This window comes from Triturus cristatus, chromosome 2_1 (genome assembly GCF_964204655.1).
Source record: "Triturus cristatus chromosome 2_1, aTriCri1.1, whole genome shotgun sequence".
NCBI classification, from domain to species: domain Eukaryota; kingdom Metazoa; phylum Chordata; class Amphibia; order Caudata; family Salamandridae; genus Triturus; species Triturus cristatus.
The window spans coordinates 124,030,209-124,056,944 of record NC_140581.1 but is presented as its reverse complement, the minus strand read 5'-3'; the positions used below and the strand labels follow the sequence as shown (position 1 = coordinate 124,056,944).

General features: G+C 44.2%; 1 protein-coding gene across 6 annotated transcripts in view; it reads right to left on the bottom strand.

Annotated features, from left to right (window-relative positions):
* Positions 1 to 26,736, bottom strand: part of UBAP2 (ubiquitin associated protein 2) — a 1,669,217-nt gene that overhangs the window by 1,074,431 nt on the left and 568,050 nt on the right. For all 6 annotated transcript variants that reach the window (XM_085628825.1, XM_085628795.1, XM_085628777.1 and 3 more), the window contains exon 11: positions 1,940 to 2,117. In XM_085628825.1, the coding sequence (XP_085484951.1) occupies positions 1,940 to 2,117 (178 nt within the window). The remainder of the gene's footprint in view (positions 1 to 1,939; positions 2,118 to 26,736) is intronic.

Sequence of the window (26,736 nt, the reverse complement as noted above, 5' to 3'; positions counted from 1 at the left end):
AAAGAAAGCTGTCCTTTTGATGGATGTGTGGCAACTTTAGGCGATTATGATCTTTACCATATGGGGCTGAATTGCCAAATGTGTTTCACGGGCATCGATTTCTGCTTGGAGCTGGAGGAGTAGCTCGACTGTTTCGGTGCAGATTGTGGCAGTGCTCGTCACCTGTGACGAATGCCTCAGGCCGATGGTTGTTTAGGTGCAGTTGGGGCAGATTTAAGTTTTGGTACCAACAATTTGCTCTAAATTAAGCCGGTCGGAGACTAACTTAGATTTTTCAACGTCCGGGCTGGGTGTTACATCCAAAGGTGACGGTCGGTGCCTACCATGGCCTGAAGGTAGTAGTGTCCCGCTAGAGTGTTTTTGCTTTCCTGGGCCTTTGTGTGATCTTTTGAGGAGGCCTGCTCAGTTTGGGAGCTGTATCAAGGAGGGAGAAGTTGTGTACTCATCACCTTTGAGCAGCCGGCAAGTCCTCAATTTCCAGTTCAGAGCTGTCACTGTCCTATGGTGAGAAGACATCTTCATCGACTGTAGACCGCTTGGCATGGTGTTGGGGAAGCTCTTCCGTGCCAAAGTAGCCCACCAGGGCATCACCGCGCCTCCAGGACATCGCCAAACTACCATAATGGAGGTCTTTTTAGATCTCAAGAAGTGGCAGGCATCGCACTTCAGCTCGTTCCATCACCCTCGCACCATTGCATGTACCAAATGTAAGGCCCCAGAAACAAAGGTCCCCAAAGGACGAGACCCATGGGGGGCCGCGACCGATCAGAGAATCACTAGGGGAAGATGAGGTCGTCAACCTGACAAGGAATGAAGATAGGGATACGCATTTGAATAACAAAACCGATGGTTCGGAGTACCTTGGGAATAGAAAGGATTACTGACGACTGCCTGGTACCGGAGGACGGAAGCACACGTTCAAACAAGAAGGCTGAAAGAAAACCCTCTAACAAGGGAATCAATGCCCATGCGCATTACCAGCAAGAGGAGTAGTCACCCTATCTCGAAACTCGAGAGACTACTTGATGGTGGAAGTATTCACAGCAGGTGTATCTACAGCCACACATGCCTCACACATGCATTCACGGACATTAAAGTGCACGGCATTTTATTGAAGGCATTGTATATCAACACTATGGGGGCCTGGTGCAGCGCTCCTCACCAATGGCATGCATTCCACACTGGGCAGGACTAGTCAGAGTTCATGAACTCTCCTGATAGAGAAAACCAATTCCACAACCAACAAGACCCTAACAAGTATAAACTAGAAGCTGGTCATTGGCCAAATAAAACATTAGCAAAATGGATAGTTATCCAATATTACGATTGTTAATATGATGTACTGTGCAAATGTATGAACAAAGGCTGAAATGATTAGGTACAACAGGATTGCATTGAGAAGGATGTAATTAGCTATATGACCATATTCTTCAGCAATAATTTACCTACATAAACTGCCTTAGTGTACTACTCTACTTTAGGAGAATGACCACAGCACAGAAATGTAGTAATACCAGTTATGGATTTAAGAGCCAATGGCATAAGACTAATGTTGTTGGGGATGTTCCAAAAAATCTCAAATTGGATAACATAAGGAGACTCCGGGCATGCAGGGTGTATGTAGTAACACTAGCAGAAAAGTTTCCTTTGTTATGCTAGGACCATCTTGTGCATACTCTGAATAGAGGTTTAACAGCTTGGAAAACCAAGACAATATGGAAATGTGTTTAATAAAAATATAACTATAAAATTCAAGAACGTTGGCGAATTTAAAAACGATGCCTCTTGTGAAGCAAATTAGTGTGCCTGCAGCAGAGCAAGGCCGTAGTTTCGCAATTTAGTCAAGAACTGTTCAGTAATCAGTACACAAACGATATCCAGCAAAACTCTGTATATAGCAAAGCATTAAATCACAGAGGCTAAAACTTTGCGAGCATACCAGGCTCTGAGGAGAGTACGAGTTAACAGCATTGGTGGTTCCGACTCCAGACATCATATGAGAGTTGTGCTGAGAATTTGTGAAAACAAGGGCTTGGCCAAAGCTCTGCGAAGAGTCGCATGTGCCCAATTCTCCATCGTTCGTCGATGGAGTGTGAAGCAATGCTACTAGGTCGATGCTAAAAGAAAAGAAAAATAATTTTGAAGAACAATTCTACAATGCTAGGGCGAAATACAGCATGCAAAAATATTAGATTACATTTTTGGTGATTCCAGATCAAGTCTTTTATATTTCTGCTAACTCATACAACCTAAAGACACCTTTTAGAGTGATTAAAAAATTATTTGAAGGTGTTCAACAACATTAGGAAGAGTTGGTACGTCACTGGAGAAAACCACCATCAACTGCTTATTTAATTATGAAATAGTTTGGCAGAGCAACAAAATGTGTTTTCCCAAACCAAGTAGCAGAGTCTAAGCAACTTCATCTCACTCATTGTCATTTAATTCATCATAAGTCACAATTTGAGGAGTAAACTAAGTGCCAAACTACCAGCAAAGCTTTATCATTCTGGTGTGCATGTGGCTCACTACAGGACAACATGTAATAAAGTGAAAAATAAACATTTTTTAAAATCAATAAATATGGAGTAAAGCGATAATGGAATTCGCCACATTATATATTTTTAAACATGCATGAAACAAATAGGAGTGTGGAATTCCTATAGCCCAACTCACAGGGCATATTTTTGGGGGTCAAGGCCAACAGGCTTTCATGTTTATTTTGTCCTTGGGACAAGTAGGCTCAGCCCCCTGTAGAACTAACCTTTTGGCTGCCAGTTTATCATTCCACATTATAGGTCAGGGAAGGGCATTGTCTGCAGTTAAGTTAGTATCTGTGTCCATATGTTAATGCTGTTGGAACTTGCATTTATGGTTCAATAATACAAAGCCATTCTTATTAGGGTGAGCGCTCTAAGGAAATGAAAGAACAGACTGCAATACTGACAATGGTTCCAGTGTAAAAATGTGAACATGCGTTACCAAGTTTAACAATATGAGGGTAGATACAATGCTCCCAGAATGTTCTCTAATTAGATGCAAATATCTGCAGAAGCTTGAAAGCAAAATTGATGAGCCTTTGTTTTTTTTTTTTTTAAAAAGAATTGTTCACAAAAACAATGACACAAAGAAAAAACGTTTTGTTAAACTACTGTGAAATTGTAGGTAACATTTCTTTGGGCCTCATTTAGTAAAATGTTTTGATGCATGCTAGTATTTCAAAAAAATATTCAGCATGAAAAATCAGTACAACCAGTTTTAACAAGATCAAGGTAAATATGAAAATAAACCAGATTTGGCAAAGCTCTATAAAGTATATATAAAAAATATATATATATATATATATATATATATATATATATATATATATATATATATATATATATATATATATATATATATATATATATATTAGGTCTGATATTTGTGGTCAGCCTTTGGTTTTGTAAATGTGTTTCTTGTTTTGATATGGTTTTTGTAAAACTTTGTGGGAGCTGCCAGTCCCTCACCATTATAACGAACATTGGCAAAAAGCAATGTTTTGGCTCAAAAAGCACACAATGCCACAGTAGTCCCCGACTCTGATCAAAAAATACTTTGTGTGCCGATATGCTCCTTGTGAAACAGCAGAAGCCAATCCATGGATGGATAGTTCAATAGAGAGATAGAATTTTTATTTAAAAAAAACTAAAGGTCTTGGTTAACTCCATACCTTATTAGGGGCCAAATTCTTAAAGAAAGTCACTAAGTTGCACCCATGGTTTATGTCCTTGCTTTAGTAAAGATTAATGGGTTTCATGAATCTACAAGGATTTACAGAAGTAGGCCACGAAATCATACACCAAGAAAATATTTGTGAATTGCTTTTTAGCACGAGCAAAACTTGCAGGTGTAGATTTGCTTATGCGAAAATCTGTTGAGCATTTACAAGTTCACTTTCCCTCCCTCCACTTTTTTACAAACCCTGGAAGCTTTACTTCTGCCATTGTCAGGAGTAATCTTCCAACCTTTTTCATTATGGTAAAAGATTAGAGAAGAGCTGGAGAAAATACTTAAAACATACAATTTAGTGGGTTTGCACAGACTCTGAAGGGCATTCCAAGACTGGAACTATTGCTTATAGCTACTTCCATCCCCAGTATGTAAATCTGAAGAAAGGTGGCTAAATAAGGAAATTGGTAGAATTCAAAGCTTACTATATAGTATGAGCGCTGACATAACCAGAAAGGCTATCAGTGATTTTATATAATGAGCTTGCACCATAATTTGTTGCTGCAATTCATGGCACGAAAGGACAAGTGGATTTATGTAGCAACATGGACAAGTAGATATGTTATTAAATTCCACACCCCTGAATAAGTAAGGTGAATGCAATTTTACTGCTATCAAGGCCATATTCATTTTGACCAGGCTGACAAGCCCTATTTATTTCGTAATAGCTTTCAGAGGATAGGATTTCAATGCATTATTTCAATGCATTAATGAACAATTATAGATGCTCAATAAAAGCCTCCATTTGTGGAGTGGGCAGACCAGGAATGGGGTGAGTGAAAACAGGGCACTCAGGACAAAACAGAAGGTGAGGGCAAGGAAACACAGGCGCTCCCAAAAGGTGCTAAAATAAGTCTCCTACATAGGCAGAAGTTGACAATTTGTCCATCCATGACAATTTGCCCCACCCAGAATTATCCTTGGGGGGGGGGGCACATGAATAAAGAGGAAAGCCAGCCCCACCCAGAATTATCCTGTGAGGGGCAAGCACGTGAATAAGGAGGAGCCAGTGAACAAAGACATCCAATAATGAGCAGGGGGCAGACCCCAAGACCATGCTAAGTATATCTTATGGAATGGAAAGAAAAGGACTTCTGACAGAAAGCTGCACACAACATTTTAAAGCTAAAGCAGTTTGCATTCATAACCTAAAAACAGAATTGCACCAACACCGACATGAAACCAGAACTTTGATCAGGAATGTCTTTGCTCGGTTTGGTGCATATCTTTGAGTGATTAGTGTTACAAAGATTAGGTGGGTGGGCTTCAGAGGCTTAAAAGGATATCTGGTGCATTTGTTCCCAGGTATGTGGACAAATAAAAACAAAAAAAAACGCTAAGGTAAAGGCTGCCTCTTCCCTCAGTGGATAGGGAAAGCCTTCTCTCCCATTGTCATATTTGGGCCTGCAAACAAAGCTAGGTCCAGAAACCTCAAGTATAAGACTGGCTGCCCACAGACAAAAACACTTTCTCTTGCACCCCCACTATTACAAGACACAGGTCACAGTCCCTGCCCCCTAGAAACAAATGTGAAAAGATCACTTACGGGCAGAAGGCAAGAACTCACACCAACTCATGTGGACCACCCCTGGCCTACATGAGGAAAACAAAAAAAAAACCTTGCAAATAAAAAAATTTTGTCATGTGGGGTCTGTGAGCTTGAAAATCTGAAAACCTAGACAAAGATGCCCGCTACAGTGTTCCTAAGTTTGTGAGCCCTATATGTACTCTGTATAGAGTCCGCAAACAATGAAACTTGTGGATCCATTGTTTGAGCCTCCTGCAGAAGTTTGTGGAGACTGCATAACATCAAGGACTTCACCCACAGACTGGTGTGTCGTACGTCTGTAGGGTGGATTTAAAATCAGCATACTCCATTTCAAATAGTTTAAAAACTTATTTCATCATTAGTTCAAAAGTGGTCCGAACTTAGTTTGCATTCTAGAGGATGCATTCCCAGTGAACTGAAAATCAAAATCACACCAGCTCCTCGAACTACATGAACCTGGAATGCCCAATACTAAGGGCAAAGCCACAGACTATTGGCAAATTTTAGAGCATTCTGGGGTTTTAACTGGCATAAACTTCATGTAACCTTCCATCATTTAAAGAAGAGCCTGTTGTAGAATGAAAAGTTCCTGCTTCAGGATAATGATTTCTTTCTGCTTTCAGAAGAAATAACTGAACCCCTCACCATTTTTGAGGCACCATGTTTTCAAATGAACGGAGAGGTTGAGAGCTTCACAGGCAGCACCTGTGGAAGAACAATCCAGACCACACCATTGTAGCCAGCAGTTCTACCAGCAACTGCTACATCATCTGGTGATGAGAGGAAGAGCACAAAGTAGTTGTGGGTACTGGAGTACTTCTCCCATCCATCCACTATGAAAAAGCAATTTGCAACACAGGAGAGCAAGAACGCTGCCAGGTAAAGTTGAACGCTATTTGTTTGGGATGCCCAGCAGGTCCTGCTATTTAAAAGTCAGGCATGATATTTATTAGTCATGGTAGAATAAGGCCAGACTAAAAAAGGAAAGCATATAGCAAACAAATTTGTCAGCAGGAGACGCTGAACGTTTATGAAGGCAAACATTGTACCTAATCAGGAGTGATTTGGTAATGTGCCATCGGACTTGGAGATGTTTGTTTTAAGCATTGCAAAATGATGTGGGAATATGCCTATTGAGAATGGTAAAGGAAAAACCCAGGGCTGATTTATCGTGGGGGCTGTGCAAATGTGATGAAAATCAACCTCTACAGAGAGTGAAAATGTATGTGGGTTATGGTAATAAAACTAAAAAAGGATCTCTATATCAATTTGTGAAGACCAGGATGACAACAAGTTACTTACCTGTACCTGTAGTTCTCCAGTATTGGATAGATTCACATGCTTGAATCATTCCCAGTCGTCGAGAAGGGAGTCCCCTTCATATCGAAAAAGCAATGCTTAAATCTATACAAAGCAGAAAAAAGGCCTAGGCCCATTTCAGTTTTGTAACCCATAACTCTCGTTTTGTAAAAGAGACCCAAAAATATCCTTGAACCAATCAGGACCCTTAAGAACACACTTGAGAGAACCATATACCCTCAGATTTCCTAAGCACTTGGCCCAAGATAACCCTGTTCAAAAATCAAAAGTTAAGCCTCTCAGGGGAGGAGGGCGGGTTGCATGTGACTATGAAAGTTTCCAATACTGGGGCACTACAGTTACAGGTAAGTAACTGGTTTTCTTACTCCAGTATTGGAACTTTCATAGATTCACATGCTTGAATCAGAGTAGCTAGCAGTATGTAGCACATTTTATCCTGCATCTACATGAACGTATTATGAAAGTGTGTGCTTCAAATTGTCAATCTGTAGGGAGGAATAGCTTTACCTGAAAAAACCATAGAACCCCCAATCGTTAAATATATTCCATGCTTAACTTCTATAATTGTAAACATCACTGAGAAAAAAAACAGTTGTTTTGGAAATCACTATATCATGACCACCACACAATGAGAAATGCATTTATAATAAAATGTGCACATTCTTACAGTACAAAGGAAGGAGGGATGAAAGAGCTCACAGTCACTGAAAAAGGGTCCTCAGCACCGCCAGTCCCACTGCCACATCATTGTTAGCGGCTGCATCCAGGCAGTAATGCCTGGTGAAGGTGTGCATACTGCTCAAGGTAGTAGCCCTGCATAGATGCTGGATAAGTACTCCAGCAAACGACACAGTGGATGTAGATACTGCTCTCGCCGAATGAGAACAAACCTGTGCCCTCAAAGGCTTCCCTGCTGCTTGAAGGAAAAATTGGATGGCACTTGAGATCCATCGAGCAATTCCTATTTTGGTAAGAGGATAGCCCTTTCTGGGTGCACTGAAGGACACAAAGAGCTGTGACGATTTGCAAAAAGCTTTTGTACTTTGTAGATAAAATTTCAGACAACGCTGGATACCCAGCGAATGAAGAGTCCTTTCTGCTGCAGTAGTCGGTTGAGGAAAGAACCTCTTAAGGATAAGAGGCTCACTCAGGTGAAAGTCTGATGGTACTTTAGGTATAAACCTTGGATTAGTTCTAAGGACTATTCGATCGTCTTTAAACTGTAGAAAAGGTTCCTGTATGGTCAGGGCCTGAAACTCCCTCACTCTCCTGGCCGATGTGCGCACCAGGAGACGAGCCACCGTCTAAGACAAGAACTTAAGGTCCGCCCTGTGAATTGGTTCAAAGGGATGTTTCATGAGTTGCAATAACACTATTCAGCTGCCAGAGAGGTGGCAGAGGCTGAACTGGGGGAAAGGTATGAACCAATCCTTTCATGAACTGTTTTATGATTCTCTCTGACCATAACGATGGTCCAGATGACGTTCTTCTAAAACGGAGTATAGCGGCTAGATGAACTTTTATTGACGCATGTGCTAATCTAGATTTTGTCAAAATTAGAATGTAAGGAAGAATCTTATGAGCCACAGATCTTAGAGGATGAACCTTAGACTCCTGGCACCATAAACAGAATCTTCTCCATTTCATCCTGTATGTCTTATTTGTACTCTGTGCTCAGGCATTTGAGAGAATATCCCTGCATTCAGATGGTAGTTTTAGATGTTGAAAATCAGTGTTCAGGAGCCATGCTGCTAAACGTAGTGACTAGGGGTCTGGATGAAGCACGTGTCCCCGCGACATCGTCAGGATAGATGGAATGGGCTGAAGGAGAATAGGTTGCGTCTCCGACAGGAGGAGAAGCTCCGTGAACCAATGTTGTCCGGGCCACCATGTGGCTATCAGAATCATTCTGCACGGCTTTCTTGATCTTCGTGAGAAGACGTGGTAGGAGGGGAATCGGCGGAAAGGCGTAGGCAAAGACGCCTGACCATGCCATCAAAAACGCATTCCCCCAGGATCCCGGTTGGTAAATCCAACTTGAAAAGAAACAGCATTTCCAGATCTGAGCTGACGCAATGAGGTCCACTGTTGGTTTGCCCCATTTTAGAAAGATACTGTCTAGGGTTCCCTGATTGATCTCCCACTTGTGGCAGGTTGACTTGAGTCCGCTTAATGTGTCTGCCTTGACATTTTGATCCCCCCGGAAGGTGTTTTGCCTTTAGCGAGATTCCATTTCGAACTGCCCAATCCAGATTCTCTGGGCCTCCTGGGACAGGGGGAGAGATCTCCTGCCACCTTGCTGTTGTGTTTGTCCTGATCAGCACAGCAAAGTTCTTTATCCTCGGCAGAAAAGCAGCAATGCTAATCTCACTGCCCTGAGTTCCAATAGATTGATGTGAAGCTTTGGTCTCGACTCTGCCAACAGACACTAACCTGGAGATCTTGAAGGAAGGCCCCTCCCCCAACCTTCCAGGGAAGCATCGGTGAGGACCTGTGGAGCCAGCATGGTGAGAAAAGAAAGGCCGACAGAAATATTTTGACGTTGGGTCCACCAAGACACGGCCTGTATCATACCTGGCGTGATTGTGATGACATCCTCGATGGATCCTATAGCTTGACGGCAATGTTGATCCAGTTCCTCCTGCAATGGACGCATCCTTAACCGGCAGAAAGGGACGAGAGCAATGCATGAAGACATTGTCCCCAGGAGTGACTTGTAGCGGCGTACTGAAAGTGACTTTCTTCTTGCGAATGCTTGGGACAGAGATTAGCGTCTGTTGTCTCTTGAGAAAAGGAAACACCCTGTGTATTGGGGTGTCCAGAATTGTCCCTAAGAACGTAATGCTCTTGGAAGGATGGAGAGATGATTTCTCCATGTTCAGAGTCAGGCCTAATTCTGCAAACAGTCTTGTGCATGCCACCGTGGACGACTGAGCAGCCGCGTGTGAAGATGCTTTGATCAACCAGTCGTCCAGGTACGGAAATACCGGATGCCTTTGTTTCCTCAGAACAGCTGCTACTGGAGCCAGACATTGTGTGAAAATTCTTGGGGCCGACTAGAGGCCAAACGGCAGCACCCTGAACTGGTAATGGCTTCCGGCTACGACAAATCGAAGGTACTGCCAGTGGGAGGGATAGATGGGGATGTGAAAATATGCATCTTGTAAGTCTAAGGTGGACATATGATCCCCCGGGGTTTAGGAGCAAAAGAATGTCCTGAAGGGAAACCAGGCAGAAGGAATTTTTTTAGATACATATTTAGAGCTCTCAAATCCAGATCGGACGCCATCGACGAAAGTTCTTGCAAACCAGAAAGAAACGGGAACAAAATCCTTTTCCCTCTGGGAGATTGGCACCGGTTCTATTGCTCCTTTTTGGAGCATTTTAAGACTTCTTGGCGTCCTGGTGGAGTACAAGGAGGGATCTGAAAGAACTTCAATGTATGGCCAAATTGTATTAGATTGAGGACCCATCGGTCCGTGGTTATTTTCTGTCACTGGTAAGGATTAAAAGAAATTTGTTCTCCCAGGGGAACTTCTGGAGAGGAGGGAATACAAATAGCCGGAGCCTGAAGCATGACGTCGTGAGTTGTCTTTTCCCTGACAGCCTGTTCTTCTGGGGGCAGATTTAGAATACGCCCCTGACTGTTGATGTCATTGAACATACTGTTGATGGTATGGTTGGGAAGATGTAGCGCACGAGGGATATCTGTATTGTTGGAATACTCCTCTAGCTCCTCTAAAGAGCACTTTCCGATATTGTAGTGTCCCTAGAGCCTTCGCTGTATCGGTATCCTTCTTGATCTCCTGCAGTGCATCGTCTATGTGCTTTCCAAATAAAGCCTCCCCATCGCAAGGAAGGTCCAGGATTTTATTTTGGACCTCCTGTCTGTATAATGTTGCTCGGAGCCATCCTTGACGGCGCAAAAAAGCTGCACCTCCCAGCAATCTGAAAGCTGTAGTTGCGATATCCATCGCACAATCTATTACTTCCACAGAAGCCTGGAGAATCTTCTTCACCTCTGGTCTACTTTCCTCTGGAAGCTGATCCATATACGGAGCCAGGTCACACCACATCAGCCTATCGTATATGCCCAAAATGGCAAGGGCATCAGCCGCTCTGACTAACAGAGCTCACATTGAAGAAAAAACGCTTGCAGGAGTCATCTAGGTGTTTGCCCATGGGTTTTTGGATTTCTGTTGAGCTGCTTGGTAAATAACGGAATCCAGCTTGGGATGGCCCACCAAACAAGCCGGAGTGTCTAAGGTCTTCCATTTCTTCTCGAACCAGGAGAGTACTGGTGTTACTGTCACTGGTAGTTTATGACCTTAAGTCCTTCCTTCCATACGTGACTTTTGATCTGGATAGCCCTCACCGACTTTCTATATGGCTCCTTCAAATCATAAAAACATTCCGTTTGGGTAGCATGCATAGGTAGGTCAAATCTTTTTGCAGCTCTTTCCAGCAAATTAGGAAACCCACCTATCTCCTCTGGGGGCGTATCAAAAGGTACCTAAGAAGGAGAAGAGGGTGTGGGAATGAGGTAGGTATCCCATTCTCTATTAGGATCTGTAATTTCTCCTTCCCCTTGGTCATTATCCGTAATAACCGGATTTTGTTGAGGGATTGGTGGAGGTGATCTCTGGAAGGGTTCCACCAGCACAGTTAGGCCCCTCTTCCGAGTAGATGGTATGGAGCGTGGACAAGAAACTGCTGATGGCATTTCCTGAGGTACAGGAGTTGGTGGAAATCTCTTCCTGTAGTCTGCTAACATGAATTGTAGGTCTGTCAACAAAGAGGACGGCATGCAAACCACTTCCTCCTGATAAATCTGGTGGTATTGTTTATGAGGAGGATATTGATATTCGCCATATTCTTTATCAAAGTTATCATCCTGACACAACGTGCAGCTGTGATGGGCTACTCGCATAGCCATAAGGCCCTTCGTCTTCTTCCTCAGAAACCTGCTCTTCCAGCAGGTGAGATGGCAAAAGATGCGTAAATTTGCTAGGAGATATGATCCCAGGTGTAACTCTCCTCTTCCTAGTGTTTTCTGACCTGTTGGGTATTTTTTCCCTTGTTGACAAGCCTGTCAGCGAGATCGTCGACAAGATCGCCGACAACACCGTCGAAGCTGCAGTCATCTGCGGTAACATGGAAAACATTAGCGACGGTTTAACCGCCGTTAACGACGTCATTACTGTCGAAGTCGCCAACGAGCCTGCCGTCAGCGCTGTCGTAATCGGCATCGACACAGTCGTCGATGAGGATACCAGCGCTGAAATCTAAATCAACGGTGAGAAACCTTTGTCGAAGGCGACAAAACCTTCGTCAACAGAGTTCCCAACTCGCCCGTGGACGCTGAGGCCTTCTTTAGCAGCAGGCAAATCTCAACTTTCGGCGACGACGACGATAGAGATGGTTTCTTCGTCTAGGGCACTGTCGACGATGAATATTTAGTCGACGTTTTTACTTCAGGGGGCACTGAAGGATGATTCTTGAAGGAGTGCCTGACCTAAGGGAGTGTCTTAGGCGGCTCAGAACTCTCCTTTTTTGCAGGTTTATCCCCGAACGCATGTCCCTTACTCTGGTTTTCATGTCTAAGATTTTGAGGGACTGCGCCCATGAGACCCTGGAGAGGGCTTTTCCTGGATGCTACTCAGAAGAATGGGCATGTGGTGATGATCTCCTCTTATAGGACCTTCTGGATGAGGAACAGGATGCCTCATCGCGGTCACTAGAAATCCCCTCCTTTCTGGCTTTTAGCTTCTGAAGCCATATCAAAAGTCATATCTCACGGTCCCTTAAGGTTTTACTAGAAAAGGTACGACATACCTGGCAGTCCTTTGCTTGATGGTCTGGATAGAGGAAATAAATACAGTCATAATGAGGGTCAGCAGTGTAAAGTTTCTTCTTGGAGCAGGTAGCACAGGCTCTAAACAGACCTTTTTTCTACTTTCCTGACATACTAAAGTCAGAGTGATGACAAACCAGACCTGAAGATGGATCCTGCAGATGAAAATCCAAGGTGAAGCTAGGAATACTGTTCAAAATCACTAATTAACAAGCGAAAACTGAGCAGAGCTCAGAGGAGACTCCCTAGCACAACATGAGCCAGAAAATCTGAGGGTCTAAGTTTCTCTAAGGAGTGTTCTATAGGGTGAATGGTCCAGATTAGTTCAAGGATATTTTTTGGTCTCTTTTCCAAAACAAAAGCGTTCTAAAACTGAAATGGGTCTAGGCCTTTATAGGTCTCGCCTGACCCAGCGCATGCACGGCCGCTTTGATGTTTGATCGTGATCCCGATCACTTTAACTTTCGCGGCCGCTTTGCATAGCCAATAGGTCTCGCTTTTGGGACCGTATAAGTATTTAGTTATGCAACTGTTGCATGGCTAAACACTTATAAGGTCCCAAAGGAGAGACCTATTGGCTATGCCAATGCTTGTTTCTGCTTGGTGTAGATTTAAGCATTGCTTTTTTGATATACCGGGGAATGCCATCTTAACGACGGGGAATGTTTCAAGCATGTGAATCTATGAAAGTTCAAATACAGGAGTAAGTGGTGGATACGATTCTGAACCTACGAGTGGAGACAAGATTTGTCAATTCATGATCTAGTTTTTAGAAAGCGGCACTTCTCATGAAACACGTATTAGCTGTACTAATATGGAAGAAGTACACTACGAATGACTGTTCCAATAATGGAAGAGTACAATACGGACATTGAACTGTGTTGCTGATATCAATTTTAAGACATTGTCACTTAATTTAAACCTTTTGGTGCTTGCGTCGGCCAATGGCAGACGCAAGCACTACCTCCCGGGTGCTGCGCACGTCCGTTGGACGCCACCAGGGAGGGCCCTAATTAATCGTCTGGTGCAAAGCACCGGTGATTCCTTTTTTAAAAAAAAAAAAATTTCCCTGGGGGAGACGCAGAAGGCTTTCCGCGTCCTCCCCCACCCCCCTCTTCCGCCCATCTGTGACATCAGCGCGCCGCGAGGCACTCTGACATCACTGATTTCCCCACCGGAGCCGAGGACAGCAGCAGGTAAGGCTGCGCTCGAAACCAATGGGGAAATCTGTCTGGAAACTGCCTCCCCAGCTTTCAGGGAGGCCTTGTTTGAAAGGGGATATCCCCTCCATTAAAAAAAAAAAAATCCACAATTTTTTTTTAAAACTTTTCTGGGGGGTGATCGCGTCCCTCATGGAAAGCCAGGTATTTAATTTTATATATATGCCCCCCCCGGGCACATATTTAAAATAGAAGCGACCATGTTGTCATTGTAAAGTGTGCTCGATGCAGGGAAAAAAGCAGGAGACTCGTGTTCACTGTCCCCAGTGCCCAAGTAAGCCTGCCTTCTGTTTTCCTACTTGCTTTATGTTGCATCACACTAAAGCAAAATACTGGGAAATTGAGTGAGGTGGAGCTGCCAATAGGTAAACCTTTCAATTAGTGTGAATGGATACCTACTGTCTGTGGGCCACTCCTTCACTACGCAAGCAGCTGCAGAATATTTCTTCCTCTACTTCAGGAAATCATTGACTTCTCAACACCTTTATCTACTTTCAGAACGTGGTAGTTGTTCTGTTCGCCAATTGACAAGTGCATTATAGTCCCCACGCAGCACATACTGGTGGACAGAACATATGCCACGTTGTCCTGGAGTACCCGTGTTTCACATTCAACAGTTCTTCGGAGTTTATGTTGTTCTCTTTAGGAAGCTTTTGAAAATTTTCTGCATGTTTACCTTAGTTTCAAAGGTAGATATGCTTGCTCAGCTCGAGAAATGTTTTAGCGGCATTCTTGGGCACCCCCCAACTTGCATCCACAAACTGGAAGGAGTTGGATAGAGCATTATGAGAGCATTGTTAGCACGTGACAGAAATGTTAATTCAAGCTTCAAGTAGCTAGAGATGGAAGGCATTAGTATAGGGTCTCTTAGCAATTGGACAGGATTATTCAGGACTCTGAGAACAGACACACAAACGGGTTAGAACAGCTTATGGTAGGTGCGTTTTCTTAATAATATTGCAAAGGTAAAAGGCAGATAGTAAAGGTAGAATAGATACACGTCCTGACTTCATCTTCATCCATAGATTCAAATCCATTGCTGCCACACTCGCACTGAATTTACTGTAGTACTTATGGGTCAATGCAGCTAGTCATGTTCACTCTCCGTTAGAACTTAGCAGATGGTTAGTTTGCTGTTTGATAAGTGCATTACAGTCACTGCACATAACGGTGGATTGGACATATGCTACGTTGTCACGGACTACCCGTGTTTCACATTCATCCGTTCTTCATAGTTTGTTATCTTTTTGAAAAGTTCCAGCATGTTTACCTTAGTTTCAAAGGTAGATATGCTCAATCAGTTTGAGATGTGGCCTATAAGGATACTCGGACACCCCCCCCCCCCTAACTTGCATCCACAAATTGGGAGAAGTTGGATTTAACTTAGTCAGTGCGCCAAAGGCGCATGAAAGGCATGTCTTCCTGAGCCTCACGTGGCTGTCTTGGAAGCCAGTATTAAAGGCTCACTCGGCATGCGTTCGGTAACATTCAGAAAGAAGGGGGAGACTTGACAGGTGGTAAAATGTAGTCAAACTCATTACCTCTTGTGGCATATGAATGTGATGGGCCCTTGCATGGCGGCGGTATGTTTGTGTGAGTGGAAGTGATTTGATAGTTTGGGCCCGTGGCTGGCGGTATGGAAGTCTTGTGTGTGGTGTGTGAATGGACCATAAAGCAGTTGGTGCCGTGACAGGACTTTATGGTTCACCTTCAGAAGGCTTGGCTTCAATATTTTAATACGTATTTGTGATTTGAAGCCAGCATTTCTGGAGGTGCTGAAACCAACCAGTGTAAGTAGTAGATTAGCTTTATCAAATTAGTGTTAGATTTATAATTGTGGCGGTTTCATGGCCTTTTGTAAAAAAAAAAAAATTGGGTCAAACTGGGTAGCAGGGGACTTTCTGCCTTAGCTCAGTCGTCACCTAGGCAGACCTTCACATTTATGAGTAGTAGACAAAGGGGTAAGTACAAAGGTGAATGACTTGTGTGGCTCTCACTGCTTTTTTTTTTTTACCCAACATGCCCTGCTAGACTCCCATTTAGTTGAAAAAAAACTTTTTCCACACATTTGTGTGTGGGAAAGTTGTGGCATCACCGGGCTGACACGAATTTCCTACCACCTAGCGTTCCCCCAGGTCTTCCGATAAAAATGGCGCCTCAGTCATGTGGGAGGCCAAAGTACCCGCGGCAGGCTAGGGCCCAAAAAGTATCGAGCCAACATCAAAATTGCCCATCACAAAATATTTTGGGCCGTTTTCAATTCTTATCTTCAAGAATTCTGTATACATCTTCACAGCAATGTCTACTGCTAAGAGATCACTCTTCAGACACTGTGAATCTTGTGGGAAATTGCGACTTCACTCTGAGGACCCACACAAAAAATGTATTTACTGCCTATATCCTGACCATCAGGTGAGAGACTGTAAAATATGCAGGACTTTTCCTCAGAAGACCTTAAGGGACAGAGAAGGTTGACTACTTCTGTGGCTACAGAAGCTTAAAATGAAGGATGACCCAGTTTCTGATGTGGATAGTGATTCCTCTCTTAAGACTGTTGCCTCGTCGATGCCGCCGTCGACGAAGTCCTCCATCGTCACGACGACTAGTACTACTTTCCCTTTGCCTAAACCTGCTAGGATGATGATGTCGTCGAAGTCTTCTCCGTCGACGCTGGTCTCAGTGACGGTGAAGCCTAAGTTATCTACTTCCTCTCTCTCTTCATCGATGAAGATAAAGAAGAAACTTTAGTCGATGGACGCATCTCGGTCGACGGGAACCTCCAAGGATCTATTGGTTCCGTCGAGGCTTGCCTCGTAAAAGCGTGCCTTGTCGACGCCGGCTTAGTCGATGGTTGCTCCGTCGGCGACAGTGAAGCCTTTACAAATGGACAGTCAAGTATGTTTTTTGTCGACGGCTGCAGCCTCGTTGGCGGAATCTTTGGTTTCACCTCCAGGTTTGATGCCTCTAGTGCCTTTGAAGCCTTCAGCAGCTCTTTTGCTGTCTTCTGAATCAAGGAAGGGCTCGTTGCTTCAATGTAGACAATCTTCAATGGACCTTTTGTTGCCAATACAAGCTTCTCCAAATCTTCCAGTGCAGCTGTTGAATTATGGGGCGGAGAAGGAGGATTCAGAAGAGGATGATGGGTTTTCGAGCAGCTCGTAGTCCATCAGAGCTCCTCATTAAGTACCAGGACATAGATGATGAACAAGACTATGTCTATTATTTATAGCCAAATTTTCAATCACAGCCTGAAAATCCGGCTGCACAAATGCCTTTGTCACTCATTTCAAATTTGCAACACATGCTGGATCACTACTACCGTTGTATCACTCCTTCAGAGCCAGCTTCTTCAATCATTGCGCCACCCCCTCCTACTTCTCCACGTGGCGTCGACTGCTCATAATATAGAGGACACTCATTCAACTGATGAGCACAGAGAAGAAAGGGAGTTAAATGATAGATCCCTACCTACTGAATGGGACATATACCAAATTCAGACACCGTCACCTACCACTCCTACTCCTGTTGACTCTCCACCTGAGGATATAGGTGGATTTCATGTCCTCATGGACAGAGCAGCCACACGATTTCATATCCCTATGGTCTCAAAGTATGAGGATTGTTTTTTATACGATTTCAAGAGTCAACCACAGAAACAGGTGCGGGCGATTCCAATAATTGATTTCATCTGGCAGGAGGGTTTGAAGGTCATGAAGACGTCTGCCTCCATTCTTGCAGTTGTGCCGCGCTTGCATAAAAACATACAAGGCACCAGACAATTCACCAGCCTGTTTAATTGGTCAACCGAAGCCGGATTCGGTTATTTCGCACGGAGCTCAGCGTCGTGCCAGGAATCCTTCCTCTCCTTTGTCTGCTCCTCATGATCGAGAAGGCAGACGCCTTGATGCCATTGGTAAGAAGTTTTCCACCATGGCGGCAACTACTTTTCGAGTAGCCAATTCCCTTGCCATTCTAGGCCGCTAGGATAGGCAAATGTGATCGGACATTTCTACTTTCATCGATTTGTTGCCAGAGGACTCAAAAATCAAAGCTTTAAGATTATCCAGGAGGGTGAGAAGATTTCTGCCGAAATCATTGATTGCGCAATGGATGTCTCTTCCACGGGTTTTCGCCAATTGGCAGGGGCAGCAGTCCTCTGAAGGCAGGGTTGGTTAAGAGCTATCTCTTTATTGATATGCCTTTTGATGGCAAATCACTTTTCGGGCAGCACATAGATGATGCCCTCCAAGCAATTAAAAAAGATACTGACACTGCACGTGCTCTGGGCACTTTCCAATTTAAGAAACAGCCTTTTTGTGGTGCGAGGGGTCGTGGTTCCACCTACTCCTTTCGAGGAAGTTACAATCAGAACAGACAGCACCAGGGACAACAAAGTTACTCTTCTTCACAGCAACAGCAAACGTATCGTCAACCACCAGCTGCCTCCTATAAGCAGTACAGAGGAAAATCTTCCTACAGAGGCAGAGATTCCTGAAAAAAGCAGTGACAGCCGCCACCTGCCTACCACTCTACTCAACAACCCAACCAAAGTTGGAGGACGAATCTCCCATTTGTTCTCAAACTGGTCTGCCATCACAACAGATAGATGGGTTTTGGACAGTGTCCAGAGGACACACCCTAGAATTTGTAAAATTTCCCCCAAATTCTCCTCCTAGTTGTCCTCCTCCAGCACATCTGAGGGTACTATTATGCCAAAACAAAGTCATGTTACAAAAAGAAGAGGTCGAAGTGGTTCCAAACTTACAAAGGGGCGCAGGTTTCTATTCGAGATTCTTCCTCAAGCAAGAAAAAATAAAAATAAATAAATAAATAAAATCGGGGGATTGGCACCCCATCCTGGACCTTCGTTCCCTCAACAAATTTCTCAAAAAGCAATCATTTCGGATGTTGTCTCTCCAAGAAGTACTTCAGTTTCTATTTTTTATTTATTTTATTTATAAAGATTTATATACCGCGAACAAGATCCCGAGGGATATCAGAGCGCTTTACAATAGGATGGGAGGAAGGACATAAATCCAAAATCGACAACAAGTAGGAGTAAAAAATACAGGAATGATCGCATATTCAGGGACAGTTGCACAAGAACGAACCATAACAAATGATTGTCCAAAGGAAGTAAGAGCGATTGTCTTCGAGCAGCTGCGCCTAGCACAATTAGGGTAAGAATTTATTCATGAAGAATTTTTTGACTTCCAATTTGAATGCCGTCGTTTAAGAGATTCGGCGTACTTCCGGTGGAAGAGAGTTCCATAGTTTGGGGCAGTGCCGGAAGAGGCTTTGTGACAAGTTCTCTTTTTCCTAAAGATGAGTGGTTTCAAGAGGAAAGTCTTGGCGCTTGTTGAGGCTCTTACACCACAAGAGAGCTCCAGCTTTTGCACCAGGTACTTGGGAGTATTGAAGTGAACGGCTTTGTGCGCCAGAACAACAATCTTTAACTGAATATGTGCTTCATACAGCAACCATTTGAGAGATTTTAGGACTGGGGAAATGTGCTCGTTTCGCTTAGTGCCTGTAACCAGTCTAGCCGCTGTATTCAGTGATGCTCTTAGTGGAGCCAGTGGGTATTTGGGAAGGCCACAAAGGGTCGCGCTGCCGTAGTCCAGCCTAGGCAGGACAAGCGCTTGCACCACCTGCTTGGTCGTTTTGTGGAAGAAAAGGTTTGATATTTGAGTGTCCTCATCAAGTGGTTTGCACCCTTGCATGCCTTACTGATGTGATTTTTCATATTCAGATGCTTGTCCAAGGTGACTTCGAGCGATTCTGCTGAGTCTATGATGCAGTTGAAGGCAGTGAGGTGATTCAACCAGAGGTCAAGCTTGGGGGTGTGGTTCGGAGGGGAGATGACCAGGAATTCCGTTTTGGAGGTGTTGAACCGAAGATGGTTCTCAGTTAACCAGTTTTAAGTAGACGTTAGGGTCGAGTTGAGAGAGATGATGTTTTCGGGGTAAGAGATTTTCAAATAGAGTTGCGTATCGTCCGCATACATATGGAAGAGAGCGTTTGAAGAGTTTAAAGAGTTAGCTAAAGGTTCCAGGAACAGATTGAAGAGGATAAGAGATAAGGTGCATCCTTGCGGGACCCACATGAGAACTGGAGAGGGCTGGGAGAGAGAGTGGTTTGCCTTGACCCTTTGAGATCTGTGGTGGAGTAAAGACGAGAACCATTGTAGCACCGGACCAGAAAACCCCATCCTATTTTTCAGAGTGGCGAGGAGGTTGTCATGATTAACCGTGTCAAATGCAGAAGAAAGGTCAAGGAGGATCAGGTGGCAGGATTAGTTTTGGTCAAGCATTTTTAACAAGTCATCCATGACGTGAGTGAGCGCTGACTCAGTGCTATGCCCCTTCCGGAGTTAGACCAGTGAAGGTTGAAATCACAGAGGAAGATTTGGGCCATGGTTGAATCAACATTAGCTGGTTTCCATAAGTTGACCGATGAAGGGGAGCTTGTCTCCCGGGGGATGGTAGAAGGAGTGAAGTTTACAAACTAGTAGGTTCTTGCTTGAGATGCTGAGACAAAGGTATTCAAAGGAGGAAGGAGTGGAGGACTCTACTTGAGAGATCAAGAGAGTGTGTTTCTGTGAATACAAGCTAGGCCACCGCCAACCTTCCAGGTTACGTTGAGCCTAATTATGTTGTGAGTGGGAGGAACTAGGAGGTCTAAGATAGGAGTGGAAGAGGGGTTAAGCCAAGTTTCAGTGAGGATGATAATATCTAAGTCCTTGTGTTGGATGAGGTCGAAGATATCGAAGGCATGTTTACTTGCTGATCTGCAGTTGAGTAGTGCACATTTAAGACGCAACGGATTTGGGTGACTTTCACCTGAGTGAGGTTGTCAATATTACTGCTCTGAGAATGCGTGGAGGTTCTCTGTATGGGTTTGAATGAATGGATTGTATTTGCCTCAGCGAGGTCATGTTGGGGGCGGACCAGGTAGGTAAGAGTTGTGAGGGTCCTGGAGATCAATGAACGTCAGGAGGGTCACACATCTTCTGGGCCTGGAGGGATTGTTAGGTAGGGGAATGGATTTCATGATGGAGGAAGCTAGGGGCTGACCAATGGACAGCGGGTGGGTCACACAACTTCTGGGCCGGGAGGGATCTTTGGGTAGAGGAATGGGTTTCAGAATGGCGTGGGCTAGAGGCTGATTCCTGCGATCAATAACGCCTGAGGAAATTCGAAGATGTGAGGAGAGAGCTGATCACGGGGAAAAAATCATTACAGAGGGCTTTGATGTCATGTAGATCAGAGGTGAGAAGGTGCAACTGGAGAGAAATGTCATCTAGGCGCGCTTCCAAGTCAGGGAATTGGACTGGAGGGGGTGTTGGGAAAGCGAGTAGGGAATTATTGCCTGGGTTGTTGCTACCTGCCCTCAGGGAGCTGCCCAAGGCTTTCTTCAAGCTCCATTCATACCGGTTGGGGGTGATGGGATGGGAGTCGGGAACAGTTTGAGGTGGGTCAGAGGCTGTGAGTTAAGTGGCCTTGTGTGTAGAAAATTCGCAAGGAGCAGGGTAGTAAAGTTGGACCACTACGCTATTGGAAATATATTTTCAATGGCGACCTCACTTGAAATCTTTAAGTATTCAGCCATGATTTTACAGTGGAGTCATCCTTCCATTTAAATTGCCTCAGGTTGTCAGTGAAGGTCCCTTTACTGGTGACAGACCAGAGCGAGTGGAGTCAAGCTGGTGTTTATTCTAGTAAGGTGAAGGTATTGTTTCTGCACATGTAGGTGTGGCAGCCACAATTCTGTTGCTACAGCAACGTTATTGGCGGCATAGCTTATATAAACAGTCCAAAAGTGCATCCTCTGTTGTGACATTTGTCAACAAATTAAATCTTCCACCGTGGGTTGTCCACCTCAGACACTTGTTGATTTCCAACAAACCTTTCAGTTGCATTTATTTAGACCACTATGGCCCTCCTAATTGAGATAGTGTGTCTAAATTTGTCCTACTTGCAGTTGGTTCTTACCCAAGGCTCCTCCAGATGGGACTACAACATTCAGCTGATGCACATGACTGTTATTAAAGATCTGCAAGTCTTTATTGGAACATATGTATGCACTACATTTCACTCTGACAAGGGCCCTGCTTTAACTTCAAAAGTGTGTAGGGATTTCATGACTTCCCTGGGTGTCGATACATTATTCTTCTCCATATCGGCCCGAGGGCAATTCTGTTATGGAGAGGATGAACCGCGACTTAAAGCAGTCCATAACAGCTAGAGTATTAGATTCAAAGCGTAGTTTAATCCACCACCTATTTGGGGTACAAAGAGCACCTAACTTCCCAAAAAGATCTCTGGGTGGCTGGATCCCATACGAGGTCCTCTTTAGCATAAAAATGTAAGTTAAGCACCTTGACGGTACAGACATTGTGGCAGCGGCCACAACCTTTGAAGTAAATGACCATTGTACTATCTTACAGGATTTACAAAACGTCTATTACCTAATAAGCAATTAAAGACAACTGTCGGCAGGAATCTAGGAACAGCCAGCAAGTTCTGGCTGGATTCCACAAGTTGGGGATTTCATTTGAGAAAGGACCGCGGTAAAGGAGGAGTTAGGCCCATCATACTGTGCACCAGTGCTAGTCCTTGGCATTCAAGGCACAAGACCTGTAATATTGCCCCGCTTGCTGGTTCTACAGACTATAGTTTTGTCTTCATTGATCACATCAAGTGACATCATGAGGCAGATTATAAACAGTAGGCCTCGAGGAGTCCTTGGTAGTTCCCTAACTCCTCTCGTTACCAAACAGGAAATTCCTCTGCAGCTTGTGAGCACCATCGAAGCGGTTTCTCCCCAGTTGGCGGGAACGGATTTCAGTTACTATCCAATACCGCTACAAATTCCAGCCACACGACTAAAGTGAGTACTGTTACTTACTACAGCATTTACTGCAGCTGATGGCGTTCCTACTGATCCACCTTTCGGACACTTTACTGGCGTATTTTACCTGTGGCTCTTGTTTGTCAACAAACTGCTTCTGGTTATTGTATGAGAACAGATGATTTTTCTTCTGACACCTAACAGTTCCGCCGTTTTAGAAACTCTGCCTATATGGGCCTGTGTTTTCTTTTCGTGGCTGAAATGCATATATCTGGTCCCACTTTGGACTTATGTTTGGATTACATTTTCCTTGGTGTTCCTATTCCTTTGCATTAGATTTGAGACTGTTTTCTTTTTGTTGACAAATGGCCATTAATTTCCAGAACACACTGCCACAGAACTGGTGAGGAGGCGTTAACGCCTCATTCATCAACATAACCTAAAAAGAATTGTCCCTTGTGAACATTTCAGCTGTTACAGTAACTGATGGAATTGTTTGGGATAAAGTACCTCATGATATTTTCGGACCAAAGGAAATACTGCAAATACCTTATGTTTTTAGGGTTTCTATGGGTGATGTTATTGTACCTGGGTTACATTCTGATGATTGGGATGTTCAGACTGTATACTCCTAGTTCTCTGAGCTGGAATACTACACCATTTTCGAATCTGTGGGCATGTATTTAAATTAAGCTAATTATGGTGAAATGTTCGGTTACCATCATTATGGACATCACTATTTACATCGAGCTAGTGTTTATTGCAAATTCTTTAATTATACACAATGTGAACATTGTCCTTCTCCCCCATAAGGGAGCTCCAAAACATATAGGGATACATTCATATTTTTGTGGATACCATTATTAGACCGAAATCTTTTTATTTTAAACTTTTCCATTCCTCAGCAAAAAAATATATGCTTGCCTGAACTCAGCTAATAGTCATTGAGGCTATGACTATTGGAAGGATACCATTAAAATAATAACAATTTGGGGTGCCAAATCTTGGCAAGTTCAAAGGGCAGACACCACATTCTGAACCAGCTTACTTGCAACGCAAAAGATTTTTCTAAATTATGCAGTACAGCAGACTAAGGGTCCGAGACTGATATAAATTAAATACCTGAATGCACCAAATATTCCTTCCATTGCCCAATTTAACAATTGGCAACATCTCACAAATTATACTGAACAGCTCCATAGCATGTTACAGAATGGAACATTTAATTCCACACTTTCAGGTTAAAACGGGTGGTTATTGTGGGCAGTGGGCACAAATGGTTGTTATGCTCCTTTTCAGAGTTCCACACCAGAGTTAAAGTCGAGCAGACCCGACCCTCATTACTCCTATTCATTACACTCAGGGCTAGTCACCACCTATTTGGTAGGGAAACCGTGCCAACAATGGTTTGAACATTCCAAACTATTTGCAGTAAAACAACACTTTTCCCTTCTTTCGGAAGACATGGACCGGTCGAATTTTTGGTTGGATCCCAAGTCTCGGCATTCAAAAAGATTTATTTATGCTACATAGAACGACATTTAAGAAACTATCACAAATGAATCATTTGGATAAAGTACTTGAAGTTTTTGAGAATAGTATTAATACTGTGCCTTCTCGCATTTACAACTTATAACATTTCGCCATCAGTTTCCTATATTATGCAGAGTGACAGGCCTTCTTCAGAACATGGGCAAAGTCAGCTCAGATCTATCATGAAGTTAAGTTGGACACATCAGGTTCTCAAAAGTGGCCACATGCCAAGGCATTATTTCAATTCTACGCACCTATTCCTACCTTTCAATGTGACACGTAAATGACTAAATGGCAAAGAAGGACTCCACTTACACAGCGTTCCATCTCGAGAAGTTAGAACAGCTCCCATTCACAATAGCAGAAACACCCACCATGATGTAGCTGATATATGGTGTAATATCTTTGCCAAGTTCAACATTCCAGTTCACAGCTTGCATGAAACATTTTCCAGTGGGTAGATATGAAGCCCTAGCAGGGAGCTTTATTCATGCGTTAGGGTCACTCATTCTCTTACCGATGTGAGCAGGCAGAGAAAGAGGTTTTCCTAACTGGGAAGGAATACAACTCTTCTCTTGGTCACTCACTTGTTAGTAAACATGTTACCATCCATGCATGCAATGCTTTGGGATCGAATCAAGCCTGTATTCTAAAAGGAATATCAGCCCTTCAAATCTCCCCCCTCATCACTGTCCTTTCCAATGGGAGCTCTTTAATGTTGTGACAAAGACTGTTGCGGCATGAAGGCTGCTATACCATATATTCTCCCAGATAGTGACCTGCTGCAATAATGTGCATTTTCCATCTTCGCATACGATCTCCAATAGTAAATTACAGCCTTCAATTCTAACTATGAAGGCAGATTTTAACAAGCTCAGCACACGCAAAGCATTATTGTTCCAAAAAGTTATAGCATTAACATCTGCCCAAGAAACTTTTGAACTGCAGGTTGCAAGGACAGCCCTTGTTGAACACTAATCTTCCAATACACTTCAATAAGCTTGTGAACTAAATATTTAATGCACTGAATACTGCTGGTATAGCACACTTTTTTAAAACAATCAGGACTGACTTGGTCAGCACTTTCCAGAAGATTTTTGGAGTACTACCAGCATTTCTACATTCATTATTTTCCAGTGTTCGGGGCATACCCTGGTTATTATTTTTCATTTTTAACATTTTGGTTATATTTTTTATTCTACGCAATGGATGTACCGTTTCGACACCCATTGGTACTGGAACTCAAACTAGTCCTGCTGTGCCGTGAGTGCATATTACTCTTTGGAGTATCTGTGCTCCAGGAACTGAACACCGACTGGTCATTGTCATTTCGACTTGCCTGGATCACCTGCATACACATCTCTTAGCGTAGCATGTCTACTGGATGTCGGCATGGCAATTGCCTGTTCCTGGGGACATGAACCTTGTTCAGAGTTCACGTACAATATCCGCACGGTCCTTGGAGTCATGCAACATGTGCGCCCAGAGAGTAAGGCCATAGCGCTCTTCCTTGATATGGAGAAAGCGTTTGCTCAGTGGAGTGGCCGTTTATGGTGCGGGTGCTGAGGAAGCTTGGGCTGGGAGAGCCTTTTCTGCAGATGATTGGGGCATTGTATTTCAGACCCACTGCCCGGCTTCGCCTCGGAGATCGTGTCACGGAGCCGTTTGCAATCACTAGAGGGACCAGGCAGGGTTGTCCTCTCTCCCCACTTCTTTACGCGCTGGTGGCGGAGCCCTTAGCGTGCGCAATAAGAGAATACCACAGATTCGAGGGAATTAACTTTCCCTCTTATAAGATTGGTATTTCTACCTATGCGGACGACACGCTACTGTACGTCAGAGACCCGGAGGAGAATCTCGCCTCTATCTTGCGGGAGGTGGTCCTGTTTGGGGCGCTGTCGGGCCTCAAAGTCAACTGGAACAAATCGCTGGCATTTCCGCTGACCCCGGCAACATTGCCGTTCCCTATGGAATACCCTCTGCAGTGGACAACGGACTCAATCCGCTACCTGGGCATTCGGCTACACAGGGACCCGGAGGTCTTGCTGAGGGAAAACTATGGGGTGGCTTATTCCAAACTCGTGGATGAGGTGGAAGAGTGGAACAGGCTGCCCCTCTCGCTGATGGGCAGGATAGCCATTATGAAAATGATCATCCTACCGCGATTTCTGTTCCTCTTTACCAACATTCCTATAGTGCTGCCCAGGTCTTTCTTTGCACAGCTGACTCAGACCCTGGTCCGACTGGCTTAGGGTGGTAGACAACCGAGAGTCCAGTGGAAAGTGCTGACGTTGCCATACGAGATGGGGGGACTTGGAGCTCCGGACCTGGAGAGTTATTACAGGGTGGCGCAGGCGTCCCATCTGCATGCGTGGATACACGCTGAACCAGATGTCCCACATGTGCTACTGGAGCGCTTGTTCGCGGATCCGGTACCACTCCCGGCGACGATCTTTCTGCCTGTGGATCGGAGGGCGGGACTGTTGGACTCGCTCGGAACCACTAACCACGCGTGGCACATGCTTATGAAACGGCAGGAATGTGACCTCTTATACTCCCCGCTGATGCGGGTGGAGTGGGCAGTTTGGCTCTCTCCTCTGCGAGAAGCAGGGGTGACGCGGGCGCTGGGTGCTTTG